Below are 21,378 nucleotides of genomic sequence, written 5' to 3'. Positions count from 1 at the left end.
TCCCACTCAAGACCTTGTGGCTGGTGTGCTTCCAGATATGAGACAGAATGGGCAGCTCTGCTTTGGATTCAACATCTCCCATTTAGTTTTCATCTTCAACAAAAGATTCAGGTTAACATCATTTAACAAAACACCTACTTTGAGACTGTGGCTTTCACTGTAAATAAAAAATCAATGGTTACTGTACAGTGTCAGCCTTCTGATGATTCCACCTCTATCTTCTTTTCAGCACCGTTGTGCTGGGCCTTTGCATAAATTCTGTTTCCTTTTTTAAAATCAAATCCAGTTGGGAATGAAAATTCATTCCCTGACATAAGATTTTCTAGCTTTAATTCTTCTACTGTTCCCCTAGAAAGAGTTGGGAAGGTCATTAATTGCAAGGCATTCTTTAGCACCCATTCCCACTGGAAAGCCTCACGCCTGAGCATACAGCAATCCCAGACAGTCATAAGAGAGGTTGTTCTGCTTCAGGCTTGCTGAAGCTGTCCTGGAGGTGGTCTTTGCCTTTGAATATCCTTCTGGCATGGGGTTGCCATCTCTGCGAACACGCTGCTAGAGGTGAGGGTGGTCTCCTGCGCAGGAAGCTGTCCCTGCTGCTCACTGGTGCCCATACAGCAGGACAGGTCCCTCAGCTGTCTGATGGTGCAGCAAGTTGCACTTACAGGTACAGGTGGAACTTGGTCATGTTTTTCCTTTTCTCTTCTGTAGTCCTTTTAAATCTCTGTGTTTCATGTTCATAGCTGTTCTGAGAGATGTCGTGGCAGCAATTCTTCCACTCCTTTGACTGGCTTTCTACAAGTGAAATGTTACTGTTTGCAGAGCCAGGTTTTCGCACTGCCAGGGAGCAGCGTGCAGTAGGGATGCAGCCTGTAGCACTACTGTTGACATCGGTACGATCAGTATTAGGCCCCTGGGGAGTGCTGCAGTACGGTCTCCTATCTGGCTTAAAAAGAAAGGAAAGGAAAAGAAAAAAACCAAATCTCTTAAGTCCAGGCAAGGGGGCCACACATGTTTTAATGACAGATACTTTTTAAAGCTTGTTTGCGTTTGGGTGATAATGTACTTTAGTATAGTAGGGGAAATGAGAAACTTCACACATGGCATCTGGAAATCCTTGTGGCTCACTACCCTCCTCTGACAGCAATAATGTGGCTATAAATTTCCCCCAACAGAAAACATATAACTGCATCAGCCATACCAGAAACAACCTTTCATTTTCTTTTAAATGAATGTGTTGTTTTAAATCTCAGCTTTTTAATAGCTTCATATAAACATTTGTGAGCCTCGGAGGCAAGTAAGTGTATTTTAACTTCTTGTTCTTATGTCATAGAATCATAGAGTCATTTAGGTTGGAAAAGATCCTTAAGATCATCAAACGCAACCATTAACCTAACGCTACCAAATCGACCAGTCCTTACAGGAAATCAGCCTATGGCTCAATTTGGTGTCTGGAGGGGGGAGTACTAATATATTCATACGCACCTCACAAAAGATGATGGGGATGTCACTCCCGCAAGCACTCTTGATAAGTCGCTGCAGCACGAATTTAATCTCTTTGTGTATATGTTGTAGCTCTGCCTGGTGTTAGGTGGAATTTCTTTGGCTGAGCCAATGACCGTTTCTTTATGACTTTTAATAGCAAAAACCTAGCGTGTGCTAAGATGTTGATACTGGTGTGATTGCCAGGTTCAGGATGGATTTGCCAGTTGCCTCAGTGAAAATGCCTTCATGACCAATACATATACCACAAAAAGATCAAAATATAGTAGAGAGCCTGGAGGTTTGTAAAACTAAGAAATTTGGTGCCAGGTGGGCTTGACAGAAGTCGAGGTACAGTATATCACTTTGTACACTGCCTGTGTTTTAGCACAGCAGCAGATGACTATTTCTGTGCTTGCATAGGCAGAAACTTGTGAATTAGGAAGGGGGATGCTGATTGCATTGCCACTGATCGGAAGTACCCCTTTGCCAAGAGATTCATCTGAATTCATACCAGTGCAAGAAGACTGAAACCAACTATACAGTATTTAACACTTTAAAACCCTTTTTCATTTGTCGGTCTCGTCTGTGCACCAGTGAAGCTCAGAACTGCTCCCTCACGTGATACTGTACTTTTCCATGTGCCAAGATGCATCCAGCCAGCCACCGCCAAGTAGGAGGAAGATGCAGGAGTCTTGTTCAGGGCTTCCTATTAGGAAGAAGCGCGTGCAAAATAACCTTCCCATGGTGTGTGACAGCCTGTGTGTTCATTAGGGTAGAGTCTGTATGGTATGGGCTGGGCAGAACGGCAGTGATCTTTAAAGCTGAACCAATATGGGATGGAGGGTTATCTTGGAAACAGGAGAGAGAGAGAACACATTGAAAGAGGGGAGAGAAAAGTGCATAAAGAGCTATCGTTCAAAAGAAAAATGAAATCCTTTTAAGTGCCAGAGACTGCGGGTTACCATATCAGCAGGTTAGACTAAACAGATGATAAAGTCACATGAGCAAACTGAGAGCTTGGTAGGGGTAGATATCTCTAAGTAGCTTTAATAAATGTTGAATGCAATTCCAAATCTGTGTGTATTTAAGTTTTCCTTCTTTGCTGCATGAGGCTGCCACACTCACAGCTCCTGCCAGTGCACCCGTTGTGAGTCTACTGGTGTTAGCTGTGGGGACTGCAGTGGGACGTGTTCCTCCATCTTTGTCCTAATGCCAGCCCTGGGCCCACAGCCCCTGACGAGGCACGCTGGAGCTGAGAAGCAAAGTCCTTCTGCTCCTCGTGAAATGTCTGTTGTTGCTGTCAGGACTGGAAGGCGCTGGCGGCTGAGGCTGTTGGGTGTGATAGCCGTGCTGGCATGGAGGGGAGGCTCATCAGATAGATCTTTCATGCAACTTTTTCACACAGTTTTTAGAGAACTAACCTCTATAGGAGGAAAAAAATGTGAAGAGAATATTGGGAGTCAAAAAGGAAACACGGCAGCACTGGTGCTGCAAGCCCGGTCTCCTATTCCAGTCCCATGTCGATGGTACTCAGCCACAAAACAACCCGACTGTAAAGTTTCTCTCCTACTGCATCAGGCCTAAAGAAAGTGGGATTAAGAATTACACATGAAACTGTGCCTGCACTCCATTGCTCATTTATCCAAAACAAACAAAGGAAAGGTTTCCAAATGTACCCTTTTTGGATAAATGTTATGTAAAGTAAAGGCATGAGCTGAGAAGCAAAAGTAGTGATTTACTATAGAAACAAAGAAGTGGTAAAAATATTATAAATAACTGTAATTTTTTTTTGGTTCTCTGGCATTTCCTACCCTTAAAGATTATTTTTAAAAGAGTCCTTCCATCATTCAAAGCAACCACTTTAAATAAAATAATTTATAAAGAAAATTACAAATTTTCTGGACTCTCCTGGATTTGGAAGCAAAATTTCCTTATGATTCTCCAGGATAATCCTCCAGATTTTGAAAGGCACAAATGGGTGTTTTCAATGATAATGAAATCAGCAGCACGGTATTTACACTGCTTGGGACATACTGTGGGCTGCTGGAGTTGATGGAGGCTGCAGAGCCTGGGGCAGAGGGGCAGGACGAGTCAGGCAGGCATTTTTCATTCTGATAAATGAGTATGTTACGAGGAACACTTCCAAATTCAAACAAAATGTGTTATGGTGCAGTATGATTTGATTATTCAGCTCTTCACTGCTGTCTCTCGTAGCTGAGCTTCAAAATAAGCAGCAGTATCTTCCGTTCTTTAACAGCCTGTTGTGTTCTCATACCTGAGTTCAGGATGGCATTAAGATTTCTTTTTCTCCCCTTGGGCTGATGTCCTGGGGATCCTTCAGAAGTGCAGGGATATCGTTCTTCTCCACTTTAGCTCGAATTTCAGAGACCCAGATGGGATCAACAGGGAGGCAGGAATGGGCAACCAATCTGGACAGGTTCGTATCACATCTGGAAGTACCCCAATTTTAAGCATGTTCTGAGACCGGGTTTGCAAGAAAAGACTTACCCTGTAGCTCAAGTATGTTGTGGGTCTCTCTTGTGGGTTCGTAATTGGAGCAAAATATTTATTGTACCATAGCTAGAATGACATTGTTAGCTATAAAATCTCCACAAAATGTTACTTCGTGCTTGTGAAATAACTTGGAAACCAAGGTTAGCGTTGGATGTATCCCAAGCTCTTTCATATGCTGGTCAAACCTTTCTCCACTTGGCCCATCTGCTGTCAGAAGCTGTCATCTAACACAAACTGAGTCCAAATACCCTGGATATAATGCAAATTTAAATACCTCTTTGCACCTGCTGTGAAAATAAAGCATCTTAACTGCATGGGACACAGACACCAAATAATTCATAAGCTAAATAAACAGTTTGGGCAAAGAGCTGCACAAAATGCCAGCGCAGGGTCTGCGGAGGTGAAAATGAAGGCAGCTCGCAGGGTCCTCCCTCGCCTGCAGACAAACTCCCCCTCCCCAGGAGCTGTATGGTGGGACCCCGTCCCTGGCTGTGTTTTAGATAGCCTCGAGATCTGGCCAGAACCCCCATCACTGAGCGAGAGAAGTGACCTGCTCTCTTAAAATCTCATTATAGTAAATGCTGAGTTGAGAAATCATGTCACAGCTTTTCCCATTTGTAATGTCATCAGCGGAAGAAATTTACCTCCTTAATGCCTCAGCTTTGCTCTCCATTAATGCTGCTATAGGGTGTAGTGGAATATATCACCAGTTTGACTGCAGTCCACCATTAAAATGGGCAAGGACTTCAAAAACATATTTGGCAGTACAGAGGCATGTTTTTAAAAACGTGCTGGGTTTTCTGGAGGCTGCTCGCTGTCTGCAAATTAGATGTGTGAGCCTTAGAAAGAGGGGGACCTCCATTGCTTTTACAACTCTTGTTTGACAGACAAATCTTGGTTGCTCGCTGTAGGAGTGAGGGGAGACGGTCCATGGATGTTTCTGAGTTTCTACATCTGTTTGCCTACTTGTGTGCACCGACTTGTTCATACAGATTTCTTTGAAAGTTATATTGTTTATACAATGCTATTCTGTGAGGCAAGTCTTTCATTATGTTACTTTGGGCAGCCATTTATGAGTCTTTTAAGTACCATCACTGTGTGCAATATGAATCTAGTCAAAAGAAATGTGCAGTATTTCAAGCATCTGCTTCTTACAGTTCTTGAGTCACAGGCTCGTACTCAGAACCTCAGTGAAGCATCAATACACAATTTAAAGTAATTTTTTGGTCTTTTTGATCATCGCGCTCTGAACTCAAAACACTTTTTTTGGGTATATGTAGTTTAGAAACATGTAAGCATTAAGATATACATTCAGTTTAAAGTGGTTAGAACATTGTAGTTTTGCAACGTTTTAATATTAAACATGTGGAAAAAATGATACTGTCATAGTGATAGTTAAAGTGGATTTCTTAAAGAATAAACAATACAAAGCAAACCAGCATCCAAAATTTCTCCTCTGCAAATAAGCATTACTTAAACAATTGTAATTCCTTTAAAAATGAACTTCATTTTGCCTAAGAGAACAAACAGAACTGAAGCCACCTACTGAGAAATTCTATTTTGCTAATTTTTATCTATTCTTATGCAAATAGTGGTTTTAATCCCCTTAACTCATCCATCATGCATGACAGGTCAGCCAGCCCATTGTCTGTGCATTTGAAGGATTCCTGTCCCGATCAGACTTTCTGTCAGTAGCGCTGGGGAAGAGCCTTCTCCTTTCTGAACTGCTCATGTCGCTGAAAAACAACACAGCAATTCCATCTGCACACGGGAGTCGCACGGGGTCTTTGCAGATATGTTACTAAGAGTTCCTATCATAGCAGGGGAAAAGAAACCAGAATGTCAGATTAAGGACATCTAGGTTTTTGTATAATCTACTAAACATCTGTAGCTGATCCAGAGAGATGGCAAAGGTCAAGTTCGGGGATTTTTTTTTTTTCCTATGGGGATTTCTTTGTATATTCTAAAGCCTAAAAATTGCTGTTTGTTTTGAAATGCATTTTTGGTTGCAGTAAAATACAGTTTATAGTAAGTAGAAAATAATGTAATTACAAGGGAGCAAAAAATTTCCATGTATTTTTGTAACATTTAAATTTTAATTAAATGGGGCTTAGAGCAAATTATTAAACCTTCTTTTGTTGAGACAACTGACACTGACAAAATATTAATTAATGAATATTCAGAGAGATCTCTGGATCACTCCTCTCTCTCTTTGAAATATGTTCTGTCTGTGTTTTTAAAAACTCAGAAGAAGAAAATTAATAAACATTGCTTATGTGGAATATTTCCCAGTATGAAGAGCTGCCAAACAGAATCCAATGCATTGCATTAGTGTCAATGAAGACTTTTGAACCAGATGTGTCTATGTGTCTTTTTTGTTGTTTTCTTTACAACTGAAGCTAAAAGGTTGGATAAAACCCAAAAGGTTAAGACTTGACATGAGGAGAATGTCTTTCCGTGCTACTATTAGGTCATTTCCCTTTTGCTGTATAAATTAAATTGTGGTATTGCTTCAATCTGGGATCATTTTATTGTTGTTGGTTTTAATACAATACACAAAAAGTTCTTTTCTTTGGAAGTATCATTATGATATAACTTCAATGAGTCATTGTAATTGTTCGGTCATTAGCATCCAAAGGGATTATTTCGGTTATTTTGTTTCTTGGATCTTTTCTTTTCCTTGTCCTCTTGGGCAGCCCAGTTACAGTACACTTTGCAAGCAGTTAATTTGTGTATAATAATACTTAAGTGGCTTATTGTAATCTTGTGTGTGTGTGTGTCTGCATACACACACCCCACTCGAGCAGCCCTTATAACCCATTTTAGGAACCCTGGGGTCTTTGTCTCCTCTCAGTCCTGTCCTGGGATGGCCGCTTTTGTGCGTGGTCCCTACCTAAATTCAGAGCCGGAGCCTTGGCTTTTGAAGGACTCGGCGCAGAGTTAAGCAACAAGCTCCAGCAGGTCTAAGATGCTCGGTTATTTTTTTGTCCCCACCCCGTTCCCTGTGGGGACCTGCCTGCGTCCTCGGCTGGGGGACAGCTTGGCAGCCCCAGCCCTCCGCCAAGTGCCCGTGCAGGGAGATGGAAATCCTGTGCTTGATGCAGGTTTGAGGCTGATTATTTTCACTACAAAGCAAGTGAAAAGCAGCTCCCGTTCTCTGCCACAGGGCCGGAGGAGTTACCTCCTGCCTTATATTCCCATTATTTGAAGGCTGCCTAAACTGAGTGGTCCCACAGTTTTGCAGATTTGGCCTAGGGAATAGTAAATTCCCTAGAGGAGGTCTCCCATCTTTACTTTAAGGCATTACGTATACTGCTGCTTAAAGAGGAAAAAAAAAAAAAAGAAAATAAAAAAGCAGAGGGGGATCAAGGGAGTGTTTGCACTGGCTCACTTGGCAATTAAAAATACATAAGTGAAAGAATTGCCATGAACTTGCCTAAAGGGCTATAATAAATAACATCCTGCATAACTAGTACATAAAGTGTGCTCTATGGTTTTGAATGAAAGGACTGTGTTTGTTTTTAGGGTTGTTGGTTGGGGTTTTTTTCAGAGTCGTAACAGTTGGAATACAAATAGGCTTATGTTTCTGTAATTGTGGTAAACATATTTTAAAAATCGCTGTTTGATCAACTGTAAATATTACCAGTTCAGAGGTTAAATGCTGTTGTTGAAGTCATTCAGGGAAATCCAGCAGAAGTGTAAATATGGCAGAAAAAGCTAAACAATATGGCAAAGGAATATTTGCTGACTTAAGAGTGCAGGATCAACACCAATATTTTTCCAGTGATGCTAAACCTCTTGTAACTGCTAAATTGGATTTGTAGTTGAATGAAGTATCAGCTGCTGTTGGACAAGCCCATAAAGGCTGGACGGCTGGCCTTTTGTAGGCAGGGCTTAAAGGACGATTGATATGTTTTAGCACTTTTGGGATTATTGTGATTAGGAGGAAGCCATTCTGAATGATAGAGAAAAGGGTGTAAAAAACACAGTCCACAGCTGGTAAGCAGCATGTGTTTGCTATAAGGAGAGGTCATGACTAGTTGATCCTGCTGGTTCTGGCATTGATTGACAGTCAAGAAAACTTGATATTATGAAGCAGACCCTTCTTTTTTCTCCCCGCCTTTTTTTTTTCTTTCTTCTTAAAGAAATGATGCTTCTGTTGTGTAAAGCCAAAGTATTTTCAAAATCTGGAACACTTACCAGTTGCAAGCTAAATGTTCAGAGGCACAGCTGCAAATTTGGAGTTGTTAAAATATCATCTAGAAATTAGTATTCAACCCGTATCTGTGAGAACAGTAAATAGGAGTTACAGAATTAATTCTGGTGTTTCTGTGTTTGCCTTTTTCATATATGTTAGTATTAGCTAAAACCCTCTTTGCCATATAGTAGAAAATTTATGCTAAGTATGTGGAAATTTCAAGTTTGCTGAACTTGTTGATTATTATGCCTCTGGTGGATCTAAGATATTTAGTGAGGAATAATATGTGTCAAAAAATACTTTACCATCCAAAAAACAGTTTTATCATTTAATTTCTATTAAACACCTGCCCCAGAAAACATGTAGGCTATTTCATCTTATCTCCGCTACCCACTTGGAAACATAGCGCTTCTTTTTTTTCCTTTTTTTTTTTTTTTTTTTTGTGAGCAGCCATCCAAAAGCTCGCAAATGCACATTTAAATAGTTGGATCTCTGACTCTTTTTAGTGGGGCTGTACTTCTTTCAAAATTTGAGTTTAGCATACCACACAGGAAAGAACACAAGCTTGCCAACTCCCGCTGAGCGTTTTTTCAAGCCTGTGAAAAGAATGAATTATTCAGCAGTAAGCATGCTTACAGCTGGCCATTTGGGAGCTTTGATGTGCGAATCAGGCGGTTGCATGAATGCCCTTATTGTCATGTTATGTGTACACAGTGTGTGAATTATTGAAAATAGTGAGGCCTGAGCCTCATCTGGTAGAGATTACAGTGCAGGCATGCTGGGTGAAGGTCTGTAATTGAAAATCCCCAGATGCTGTTTATTTGGCCTATGTCACGTGGCCTTCTGCAGAAAGCTTGTCTGAACAAAATGCTGCCCGCCTGGGAAGCGCCGCCCAGCCCCCTCCGAAGCCCTCGCAAAACCCAGTGTGCGGACGACTTAAACACCTGCCCATAATATTTTTAAAAGCTTAAATTAGATTTGCCTATAACGTTTAAATAGAGGATGCCTTACTTAGGGGTTTAAACTGCTTAGCCAGTTGTTGACTTGCAGAGCTCTTTTATCTACAAGAGGCTTTTTGTTAGCCAATTTAGCTTTAAAGCGTCTTCAGAAGGCGGCACTGGCAAATTTTAGGCGAGCTCTCCCAAAGCCGGATATTCTGACGGCAAAATGGAGTGGAAAAGTGCCGCAGCGCTTTTCTGCTGCGGGCTGCGAGCACGGCCACCCGAGGGCCCCGTGGCCACCTTCTGAAGGTTCCAACCAGCCTGTTCCCACTGACAATGTCCGCACATGGACACCCGTGACGTTGGGTGAGATCTGGATCTGGCCCATGCTCAGCAGCGAGACAAAGGGCTCAGTGCTGCTCACAGGGGCTGTCCCAGGAGAGCACTCCCCTGAGGAGCAGCGAGTGTCAGCAGGTTCCTCATCAAGCAGAATTCCTGCTAGCTCTCCAAACTTGGCCCCTGGGCACATGTGCGGCACTTTGCAATCGCCAGGCTGACGTAGCAGCTTCGAGCAGAGGCGAGCAGAGAAGGCGTTTACCAAAACCAGCTGGAAAGCTTTGCCGTGCTGAAAATAGGGCCATGAGCATGACCTGGGAGATAAAATGTTTGTGCAAGTCTGTTCCCAGACTTTGCGCTAAGGATGTGAAATACCGATTTCAAGCCAGTCTTGTAGAATTTGGAGAAATTCATAGGACGCCATTATCTGAAAAGAATAGGCTTTTCTACTTGGTCATTACTTGGATTATTTTGCTGAGTATGAAAACTTCTTAAAATTAGCTGTTCATTTTCAAATTGCTAAACGGCTTGATTTCCCACACTTGTCTATTTTTATCGCATTCGGATGGTGCCTATTACTGGGAGCTGGGAGGGCGGAGGTTTAATTTGTGTCATTAATGTTCTAAATAAAGACGCCCGCCTGCCACGTGGCCGGCAGCTCCGCAGGGACATGATGCACCGGCTCGCTGCCCCGCTGCTGGTGGGGACCAGTTTTGAGCAGCAATGCCTGTGGCCAGGACCCAGGGAAAGGGACCTGGCGTGGCTGGGGACACGTCCATGGCTCACATAGGTCCTGGTAGAGCTGCTTGCGGTGGCCTGGTGGCTCCTGCGCAGAGGTGGTGGTGCCGTTTTTGGCCGCTGAAGGGGTTGCAGCTTATGTCCTCTCATCCCAGGGGGTGATTTTCACCTTCAGGGGCCTTGCCCTTGCTGGGCGAGTGGGGCCAAACCCACACTCAGCACCAAAGGTGGCACCCAGAAGCCTCATGGAGACCTTTGTGGGGGCTGATGCTTCGCTACTTTAGTCTGGTTTTGGAAATAACATTAGTGGGGGAGGCTTCCCCGCACAAGGGCCCTCTGTTAGAGCAACAACTGCCTCCCCCAGGGAGAGGCGGGTGGGAGCCGCCTCACTTTGCAGCTGCTTCTACTTATTTTGAACAAGAAGAGCAAAAATGTCAGTCCTCCATGCCGCCTGTGAGGTGTCCGGGATCACCGCACACTCCCGTGTTCAGGGTGATGCTCCTCAGGGATGGGGCAGTTTGGGAAGGAGGAGGGAGCCTGTGTCCCGCGGGTTGGCAGGAGCAGGGCTGCCCTGGGGGCCCAGCTGTTCCCCCAGGGGGGCACAGTGAGGCTTTGTAACCCCCATGAAGCCTCACAGGTTTTCCAGCACCTGCACCATTTTCTAGCTGAACCCCCTTTTTACTTCCTGTCATGATTAAAAAAGATGTTCTGGTGTGTCAAATGCCTCATTCTCAGCATCACTCCAGGGAGAATTACAGTTTGCAATTGCACTGGCAGTACAGAAAGGCATGACAGATAAAGCCTGAATTTAAAAGGAAAAAAACCCAACAAAACTTCAAGAAGAAGCCTATATAAAATATTTGTTGTGGTCCCCTCCTGATCCTTTCAAGATCCTTGCAAAAAGATTCCTGTGCTGTGAAGGTGTTTCATCTGACTGGGCACCTCCCCACACCTCGCTTTGATACCTGAACCAAAACATTCAAAGTAGGAGACTGTCATAGCGGGTGACAAGAAGAAGGAGATGAACATTTACAGTTCATAAACTTGACCTCTTCTCTTCTGCCCGGCAATTTCCCAGATATATATGACAGGGAGCTTGAGGGAGGGCGTGTATGGAAAGTATTTCCACAGCTGAGCTCTTCTTAGGGAAAAACAGATCTATTTATTAATGAGCATTTTTCACCCTAAGGTTTCTAATGGCCAATTAAAGAAGTTCCATGAGCCTCCTTTTGTTTCAGACTCTGCTCATTCCCAAGAACAGGAAAGCGTGTTTTTAGGATTATTCAGCCTTTCTTACTTTAAAATCCTCTCTGGGCCCTGGTGAGTCAGGAGATAAGATCTTTTCCGTTAGTATCTGTCAGAGTTGGTAAAGAAGAGCACCAGTGTTTGGTAGATAACATAAAGGCTGTAAACTTTTAGTCTGGGACGTCTATCTTGTATATGTCAAGCAGTGATTATGTTTATGTTTATGGCCTTTTGGTAGTCCAAAAAAGAAGTTATGTCCTTTCAGATCGTTGTGGCTGGACAGAAGGTATGTAGTGAGCCTCATGAGGCCACAGTATCTTCTGCTCTATCTAAACCTGGTGCATGTTTCTTTGCTGTGTTGAAAACATGGCTGTAAAGGAAACGTAAGGCTGTTGCCTTGGCTACTTTGTATGGTTCCTTGTAGAGTTCCTCCTCCTATAAGTTAAATTATTCCACCCTGTTGACTCTTCTTGAGCTAGGCTCCAGCTAGACTTCACCATAAGGGGAAGCGATCACTTTGCAAAACCACAATCTTGTTAGTCATACCCCTGCCGGGCTAGATAGCGGCTAGAGAAACCCCGCTTTGATTCAAGCCAAAGCACTTCATGGATGGACTGGGGCTCAAATGGAGACAGCACTTGGCCGGTATTTTGAATAATACAGTCTAGACTTTCAGTGCTTGGTGTTTTTTATAAAGCTGCTTTTCCTGTCAAGTGGCTGCCTGGGAATCTGAGCTTTCCTTTAAAAATAGTTTTTTAGCTCTCTTGACTGGGAAGAAAACTGTGAAACTGTGTGAAGGTTTAACTCTTCCTTCCTCAGCTATGGCTGAGGGCTATGTAGGACTGCCTCAACGGGCAAGGGGTGGCTGCAGTGGCCTGTGCTGTGACCGTGTATCTGAAACATCTTCAGTACAGACTGGGGGACAAGAGGTGGCAATGCATCCTTTACATCGCCTTACAGAGTCATTGACCTTGCAGAGCCACCGGCTGCTGATAAGGACAACCTGACAATGCTTTTTGCACCAAAAAACTATTCTAGGTACTTAATGTATGCACATACTTGAAGATATGCAAAGAAGGTACGTTCTGGAGGGAGGACATTGCCCCATCAAATCAAAATGTGCGTCTAGAAATATGAAAATGGTCATACCACCTATCATACCAGTGATTGCAGGAATATGATGGTCTCTAAATCTCACCAGATCTCAGAGGACTTCTTTTGCAGATTACCACTTCTTCGGGCTCCCCATTGGCCAGTGGCAAAATGCATCTTCCTGTTTTTAATTTTTGTGCTCTCTACTGTCTGCTAGCCTTGTACTCTTCAAAGGGAGAGGCATAAAAAGTACCAAGCAGAAGGTTTGGAAAACTCTTGTCCTAAGCACATTTCATATGATGTGCCATTGTTGTATACCTTTTCCTCTCCCTTCTTGTCGCTGTGGCCTCAGGCTCTCGACCTCTCTGTCGGTTCCTTTTCCCAAACTGTATGATATATTTCCACTGTAGAACTTTTCCATCTAATATTAATGAAGAGTAGAACAGCTCCATTTCTGTCCATGCCCAACACCTGCAAGTGAATTTGCAGTCCTGTCACAGTGAGGTAACTGCTGTTACAGCACAAGGACATAGGATGACAGCCACCACTATGAACACTAATTCTCCATAGTTGAAGTGAACTGTTTGGATGATGCGAAAGAACATGAGAATAGAGGGAGACAGAGACTGAGCATTCCCTGGTTTCATCCAGTGAACACAAAGGCTCTTGTTCACTGCAAATGGCAAGTATCTCCTGGGCATGACATGTTGCAGAACTACTGTCCAGCCAAAAGACAAGGCCTTTGCGTGAAATTAGGTAACTAGCTGCTCCTTTTGCATATGGCAATCCCTTATTTGTCTGCATTTGTGTAACTGTTTGCTCACACAAAATTTACCTCTTGAAATTTGTCCTGAAGAGACCTGCTGAAGAGCTACAAACCTTGCATCGCCCTTACAGTGGTGCATTGCGGGGAACCTGGCACACAGTCCAGACCAAAACAAAAAGGGAATCGGGGAGAACACAGCTCTACTCTGAAGCATGTTGATATTTCACATTCTAGTACCCATTTAGCAAACAAACCATGGAAGAGACAGGAGCCATGAGACATTTCAAGCAAAGGGTGTAAAAGAGGGTTCAGAGGGGAAGACAGATGGAAAAGGGAAAATGAAGGTCCAGTTTGACTAACTGTGTTCAATATTCCAGTCAACAAAATACCCTTCAGACGCAGGCATACTACTTCAAAACTTCCCCGTCTTTCCCCCACAACAACAAACTGAAAGAGTTTGAGTCCCTGGCTGATACAATAACTCTGCGCACTCCCCAGCTATGTACTCATCCACTTTAACATAACTTGGTGGATGACAAGTTATTTTCTTAACCTCCCGGTTTTCAGCTTGCTGCTAAATCAGTTTTCTCATTTTCTACGCACGGGCTGAATGCAAATAACTCCGTAACTTAGGACTTGTTGAACAAGTATATTTAAGTTATTACAACTCATGGAGAAGTAATATAATATGCAGTGAAAATAAATAGGGCACCACATAAAACTTGTTATCTTCCATGTCAGCAATATTTAGGAAGGAAATTATTTGGAAAGAAAATGTTAGTTTGTATTAGGTAGCATAATGTGTGACTGAAGAAGAGTCAAATAGCCATTTTAGAAACTTGGAAATACTATACATTTCCAAGAGAAATAAAGCTCTAAATAACAAACCACCGTGTTGACCAGCCTCACTGCAGCAGGAACTTAGGCACTGCAGGGTGGCTAACTCTATGCGCTCTTGTGCATAGAGTTAAGGGTGTGATTGATAGCCAGCTGAACCGGGACAGTGATTTCTGTCAGTGGAGGTGGCAGAGTGCTTTCTGGCAGGAAGGATAGATTTTGCTGTGTTCCTCATAGAATTAAAACTTGGAGAAAAGCTGATGCGAAACCGTAACATCTGGGTGATTGGCGCTTGGGTGGTACAGGACCTTCTCAAGAGCAGCTGCTCCTCCCGGATGGGGTCCAGGTGGGCCACGGGCAGGGCAAATGCCACCTGGCACAGTCAAAAGTAAAACCAGAGGAACCCAGATCTCGTGTTGGCCCCTGGGATGGGGGATTGTCCATCGAGAGATTATCCTGGGCAGTACTGCTGACCAGGGAGCTGCCTCTCTGCCTGCAAACAGCAGCAGGACTTCAGCAGGAACACTGAACCCACAGCCCTCTGCACTTAGTTCATGTGGAACATGAAGTGTCTGTTAGCAGGGAAGAGAAATATTGATGAACAATGAAAAATATTGATAAAGAGTTTGCAAAGGAAAAGTGGAGTAGGTGTAAGAAAATCTAAGCCTCATACACATGGAACTCATAAGTTTAAATGTGGTATTTTGATGGTGTTTATGGATGTGATGCTGCTTGTCCCTTATAATGAATTTTTCTTTGTTTCAGGTAGGAATGAATTGATAGCCAGATACATCAAACTTAGAACAGGGAAGACACGGACCAGGAAGCAGGTAAAATAACCCAGTGGGGAAGTATGCATGTCAGTGAATGACAAAACATGGCATTTTTGGCTGCAGTGGCTGTCTGTGCTTCAGCTCTGATGAGATGATGTATTGACTTCACTGTTCAGGTTAAATACATGCTGTTTAGAAAATATTTAAAACTCTGTTATTTTTGTGTTGTGCATCATTTCAGTGGCGGTTTGAGGATGCATTTTTTATTAACCTATGTGTACGTGAAGCTATTATCCCCTGTATTCAAAAGCTGAAGCAGAATCATAAAGCATTGTGCCTCATTTCTCTATAAGGACAATTACAGAATATAATAATTATTTTGAGATGGTGAATAATGGAACTTCTAAAAGTCCAACCAATTCGCCTATATAATAGAGGTTATGATCCTTGGATACGAGAGGTAAATAAATAAAAACTATCTGGCAGGGCTGATCCTAATCATGCTCTCAGCTCACAGGCCACACTTGCTACGGGATGAGAAAATAATAAAAAAATTTGCCTAAGAGCCTTCAGGCTCCTGGTCTGTGACCACGGTAAGATTTCATTCATCAAAGAGTCAGAATAAACCTCTAACCACTCTTAAGTCTTTTCCAGATGATTATCACATAACCATTAACTTATCTCATATGACTAAATCCTTTCATTTATAATATCCACGGAGATCAGCAGCCTCACAGAAGGCACACGCTCTGTGCAGTGGTTACTAAACCCTTGCACTGTTTCAAAATGCTTCGCAAATCGCAGAGTCCCCTCACTTTCTCTAACGTCAAGTGGGAGATTCCCCATCCGTGTGTGTGAGGAAGGGGAAGGCAGAGGCTCGTACACTTGCATGCTACGTGTGTTTTGTAATGCAGGGAAAGTTGATGCTGAGTCAGCACACACAAAGATGGCCTGCTGCCAGCACTCAGATTTAAAGCACTTTCGACTGGGTGATATTTTGCCCTGGGTGGAGTCCTTTGTCAATTAGGAAGAAAACATATGTACAAGGCATGAAAAAAGACATGAGAAAGGATAGAAACTGCAGCACATGGAGAAGGAGCAAACACAGGATTGGCGAAGAAACCTAAAACAAAAGACAAAGTCCCAAGTTTATCCCTGCTATGCCCGTGCCAGCTCCAGGAGTTGGAGGTTATGCTGGGATCTTAAAATTGCATCAGGAGCCAAAACGCAGACCTTGGGGCTAGCTCCTTGGGCAGCGTGTGCTGGTAGTGCTGTGGTGAATCCAAGAGGGCTGTGAAGGCTTACAGATGGCGAAGTTCTGCCTCTGTACTTGCACATCCCTCTGTAGCGATTCATAAATCACTTTAGACTGAGCGTTTAGAAAAGTTTGATTGTCCTTACTTTTGAGTTTCAACTGAGCAATTAAACGTTACAATTGTGCTTCTTGTATAACCTTTAACACCACTAATATCCCACTGAAAGCAAAACAAATGAACATGTGTGAAAACTTAGTCTATGTGTTTGACTACAAAATTGCTTAGTAAGCAATAGTGTAACTCTGAATTACTGCAAACTGGTTCCTTAGCTGCTTCCCAAAGAAGTCTCTGAAGGTGGCCTTCAGGAGCTGTGCTCATTTATGTGTTACTGTTTGCTTCCCTACTAAAAATACAGGCTTTTTGGTACTATTGTCATGGAATAGTCTTATAGAGGGAGGAAATCAAGCTTTGTTTCTCCTTTTCTTTTACTTTGTTCTTTCCCAGACAGGAATTGTAACTAACTTAGGAAAAATGTGCAACACCTGATACGGTATACCCCGGGTCAAATAAGAATGAGAGACCTTTCTTTAGCGGTTTTTACCATCACTGCAGGTTTTAAACCTTCACACAGAGGGCTGTAGGATGCTGAGCACTACCAAGCGATGCTGGGCGGCATTATTAACCCCTCATCATCAAAGGCATGGATTTCAGTACATTCCTGAGTAAACAGGAATGTTAACCTGGGCTCAGACCCTTTACTGCACAGGCAACAACTTCTGACTGATAACTGGTCTAGAGCAGGACTGGGTTTACACAAATTTCTTACCAAAATATAATGACAATGGGCCAAACCTAGACATCACTCAAGCTGATGCCAAGTTACTGGTCCCCACTTACATGAGTGTTTTGCGGGCAGACTTGCTGCTGAGGTTACCGAGGAAGCCAACACAGGTTCCGGGACCTTTGTTTGAGCCAGTGTTTTATCATCTGTTCCAGAATTTAAGAGTGTTTCAGTGGGGTCAAAATGCAGCCTGAGGCTCCTCATTGGAGCTGCAGAACACAATAAATAATGGATAAAACTTATCGGTGCCAAGTTATGTCTCAAGCCCAGTGGCAAATGGTCAGAGTGGGCATCTGCATCCCCGGCAGATGGGGTAGAAATCCTGTGGGCTTCCAGCGCGAGAGCGCAGGGCCTGGCCACGGATGGGATCGGTACCAAAGCACGTGGGCTGCGTCCAACTGTGAACTGTGTCTTCTGTCTTGTAGCTGAATGCACAACCTGGTGGGTTACACTTTTTTTTCCCCTTTTTTTTTTTCCTTAATCAAGTCACTGCAGTGATGACCTGTATTGTTAAGCCTCGGTGCTAAGAGCTTGGTATCTGGCTGGGAATGTGGTATCTTTAACAGCAGAGCTTACTGAAGATGCAAATAACTTCCTCCCCTCGGAAAAGTTTTTTTTTTTTTTTTAAAGAAAAAAAATAGACATTTAAAATTTGATTTGCTTTTTGTTTTTCTTTTGTTTGTTGTTTTTTTTTTTTTCCTATAAACCTGAACAATGTAGGTGTCTAGTCACATACAGGTCTTAGCAAGAAAGAAAGTTCGAGAAATTCAAGCCGCCATTAAGGTACGTTTGGCTTGCCCAGTTGTAGGGGGCTTTTCATCTCCATGGTTACAGGCTTTTCCTTTGTTTCCTCCCTTCCCCTACCCTGCAGGTGTCTAGTCACATTCAGGTTCTTGCCAGAAGGAAATCTCGTGATTTTCATTCCAAGCTGAAGGTATGCGCTTTTCTGCTTTTGGGCTTGTGGTTGCTATGCCTGTCCCTTCCTCCTCCCCGCGGTGATGGGCGAGCGCCTGGTGCTGCCGTGCCTGTAACCTCGTTTTCCTGCATGTGGTAGCTGTCTGCGTCTCTTTGTGTTTAATCTCCGGTTTCTGCACTAGCATCCACATTAAAAACGTTATTTTAACACTGTCCAAATGCAAAGTGAACTACTCTTCTTAACAGCTCACCACCTAAACCTGATTTTTAACCCGTTAGTCTATTTTATTTTTTTTTTTTTAACAGTTGAGTGCTAGGAGTGTATTTAAATACACGGGGGTTTTATGCAGTTGTGTAGACGCTTTTTCTTTTTTGCTTTTTCCAGAGGGGTAATTGGGGTAATTGTTTTCCATTCCCAAATGTTTTTTGTCTGTACTTTTGGAATGCTATCAGGAATACTTAAAATAGATTGTTTATTCCAAGTGCCAGAGAGCACAGTTTATCAAGATTGCTCTAACTATAAGGTGTTTCTAGAGTACAATCTAGTATCACCTCAAGTTACGTACTATTTACAAGATTCCCTGAAATTTTATTTTTTAACGTAAAATATTGACATTTAATCTTTGGAGAGCCTCAGTCAGAGTCCTGTTCAGGGAATATTAAGTATGTTTGCTTAATCTGACGTGATAAATTGTACATGTCCCCGTTTTCCCTGGTTTCCATAAAATATATTCTCAGGCTAAAAAGAAACTCTTGAAAATGCTTAATAGGGGTTTCTTGGATTGCTTGTTTTTTCAAGTTTTCCAGCGGAGATCTTGGGACCCTTTTTGTTTTGTTTTCACATTACTTAAAAGTAGAAGAGGGTTTTTTTTGCAGTTTTTGCTGTTGATTTTTTTCTTTTTAATAAAAAGCGAAGGAACTTGTAAATCTTTTACTTCCCTCCTTTTTTTTTCTTTTTGTCGATTTTTTTTTTTTTTTTTCCCCCCAGACGAGAACAAATCACGTTTTTGTTCTAGCTGAAAAGCAAAATGTTTCAGAAAGTAATTTCACAATACTAAGCGGGGAGCGCTGCGGATGCTTACCACGATCCTGGAACTGCAGCGTATGAATAACAGCCTGGCTTTGTAACAGGCCTCCTTGAGAGAAGCACTGGGTTTTTCGTCCGCAGTGGGCAGCATGCTGGCAAGCTTGTATGGCTGTTGGTGGCTGGCTTTTTAGCTGCACTGGCTGAGCAGTTGGGTTTCGTAAAGAACGACTAAGACAACTTAAACATACTGCTTTTTAACCGAGGGTGCTATAATACAGAGATATGTAGCATTTTAAGCTTAAATTGTCAATCCTTGATGCCTAAAATTAAGTAATGTAAATAGGTGGCCTTACCTATTTAGGTGCTCAGCAGCTCTCAGGGAGTTTTATAGGACTGGTGAGCGCTCAGGGCTACAAAAATCAGGAAGATCACTTAGATACCAAAATGCACGCCTGGGAGCCTAACAAAAATTTTGGATTTACTGTTCCAAAATACTTCCCTTTCTCAATGCCCAAAATAGCTTAAAATATGAAGACACTTACGAAGCAAAAAATATTTTTAAGTACTGCACCTGCTGCCTGATTTTTATTGAAGCTTCCCAAAGAAGAAAGAAGCTAGCTAAACACTAGTAATATTTGAGATCTCTGACCTAGATGCCATTAACAGTAAATAGAGATCCAGAGGGTTTTTTCATTTTAAGGAGTTGCCTGAAGAAGGGAAGATCTGTCAGGGCAACAAATTATTTTGTAAGGGCTTCAGACCTTGCTGCCCCTTCCCACCCCTCAGTAGGCTGCAGTTCCCCCAGAGCTGAGAAGAAAGTGAGGGAGCCGCCATTTCAGTGCAAGGAATTAATTGCTGCAGGAAGAGTCTCCCACCTCCATGGCCCCGACGCTCTGCAGGGACATTTACTTCCACTCTCTTACAACTACATGGTGGGGACAGAGTGTGCACTGGTGACAGCAGTTTGCTGGCCCCCAGCCAGTGGGTCCCAGGCTGCTCCTCCTGTCCCCAGGATTTAGCTTGCCCAGGAGCCCTGACACAGCTCTGGTGACTCCTTCACGGCCCCCAGCCGGAGGGGTGCCCAGAAAGGGCAGAGGAGCCAGACTCTCCCCGTCTCCCTCCTCTTTTTTTGCCGTTCTTGGTCTCAGCAAACGAGGTGCCATGGCACATCATGCCTCTTGCACAGGCCTCTTCTAGAGAAGTTGCAGCCTCCCACAGACCTTTTTCTCCCCACATGGAAGAGGTGAATCTCTGATGCAAGAAGGTGCCATAAGGGAGCTGCCTTTATGAGAAAGAGAGCCCTTGCTTTTTCTGCCATGGAGCTGCAATTACTCCATAGAAGTGGGAGAAGCCACTGATTTGGGACCTGAGAAGGAACCTTGCTGCTTCAGACTTTTTGTTAGTGCTACTGCCCATTTTTCTTATTATTCCTGTATTGAATTATCTGTACGGTCCAGTGTCCTTTAAAAACTGACTGAAAAGGATATCACTGATGTGAAAGGAAGACAAAGTGAACAAATTTTGGCATCTACGAGTGCCTGTTGTTTCAACGGGGGCCATTTTGGCAGCAGTCTGGACTTCCCCATCAACCTCCTCAGGAAGATGATGGAGTCTTGTTCTCCTGGAGCGGGTGCTGCCCACATTTACCGGTGAAGGGGTGATCAAGAAGAAGATAACCAAGGGAAGCACTGCTTCTGATCTGGGCCATTCTCGCCATTTTAACAATGAGCTGGCGCTTGCAATTACTCTGTAAAACCTGTGATCGGTGGCATCCAGGGAGCAGTTACTACTTAAAGAAACACCACATGTATCTGATGTCAAGTTTCCCACCTGCGGCATGAGGGGCAAGCACTCTGTGGATTAATGCAGAGATCCTTCATGCCAGTCCATAGCAACGCATTCAGTCAGCTCTGACCTGAGGCCATCTCAATCTCCCATGTTTCTTCCTCTTGCCACCAAACGTCCCCTCTGCGCGCCTCCTATGCATACACAGGGCAGGGAATTGCAGAGAAGCTGGTCCTTCCCTATGTGCCACCACTGCTTTAGCTGAAATATGAGATGATCTTTCTGTCTCGCCTTGGTCTGAACCCTGCTCATGGTGAGGAGAGGACTCGGGCAAATCCTCCTGTGTTTATCTTCTGCAAAAATCCAAAAGGATGGAGAATATCAGAGCTACCTACACCATGGCATTGGATAGAGTATTACTGAAGCTTACCTAATAGATCGAAATCTCACCTGGGTGCCATAAAGTCTGCTTGGTCCAGCAAAGTCCCTTTTCTTTGATGATAAGTTCCTGCAGTCGTTATGGACAGATGGATCTTCAGCCTGCAAGAAAGAGAAGTTTTGTGTGTAAATGCTATAGCTGCATTTCAAGACCACCAGCAGAGGATGTCCCATCAGCCTTTCCAGGGATGTTG

General features: G+C 43.3%; 1 protein-coding gene across 5 annotated transcripts in view; it reads left to right on the top strand.

Moving 5' to 3' along the window:
• Nucleotides 1–21,378, top strand: part of TEAD1 (TEA domain transcription factor 1) — a 163,161-nt gene that overhangs the window by 100,102 nt on the left and 41,681 nt on the right. For 2 of the 5 annotated variants that reach the window (XM_063332123.1, XM_063332120.1), the window contains exons 4-5: nucleotides 14,915–14,979; nucleotides 17,891–17,953. In XM_063332123.1, the coding sequence (XP_063188193.1) occupies nucleotides 14,915–14,979; nucleotides 17,891–17,953 (128 nt within the window). Of the gene's footprint in view, nucleotides 1–14,914; nucleotides 14,980–17,739; nucleotides 17,803–17,890; nucleotides 17,954–21,378 lie in introns of all 5 variants that reach the window. The other 3 variants (XM_063332122.1, XM_063332121.1, XM_063332124.1) reach the window with 2 other exon arrangements.

The sequence above is a fragment of the Chroicocephalus ridibundus genome, chromosome 4, assembly GCF_963924245.1.
Source record: "Chroicocephalus ridibundus chromosome 4, bChrRid1.1, whole genome shotgun sequence".
Taxonomy (NCBI): Eukaryota; Metazoa; Chordata; class Aves; order Charadriiformes; family Laridae; genus Chroicocephalus; species Chroicocephalus ridibundus.
Note: the sequence above shows the minus strand (reverse complement) of the source record. Positions and strands in the feature narration are given on the sequence as shown.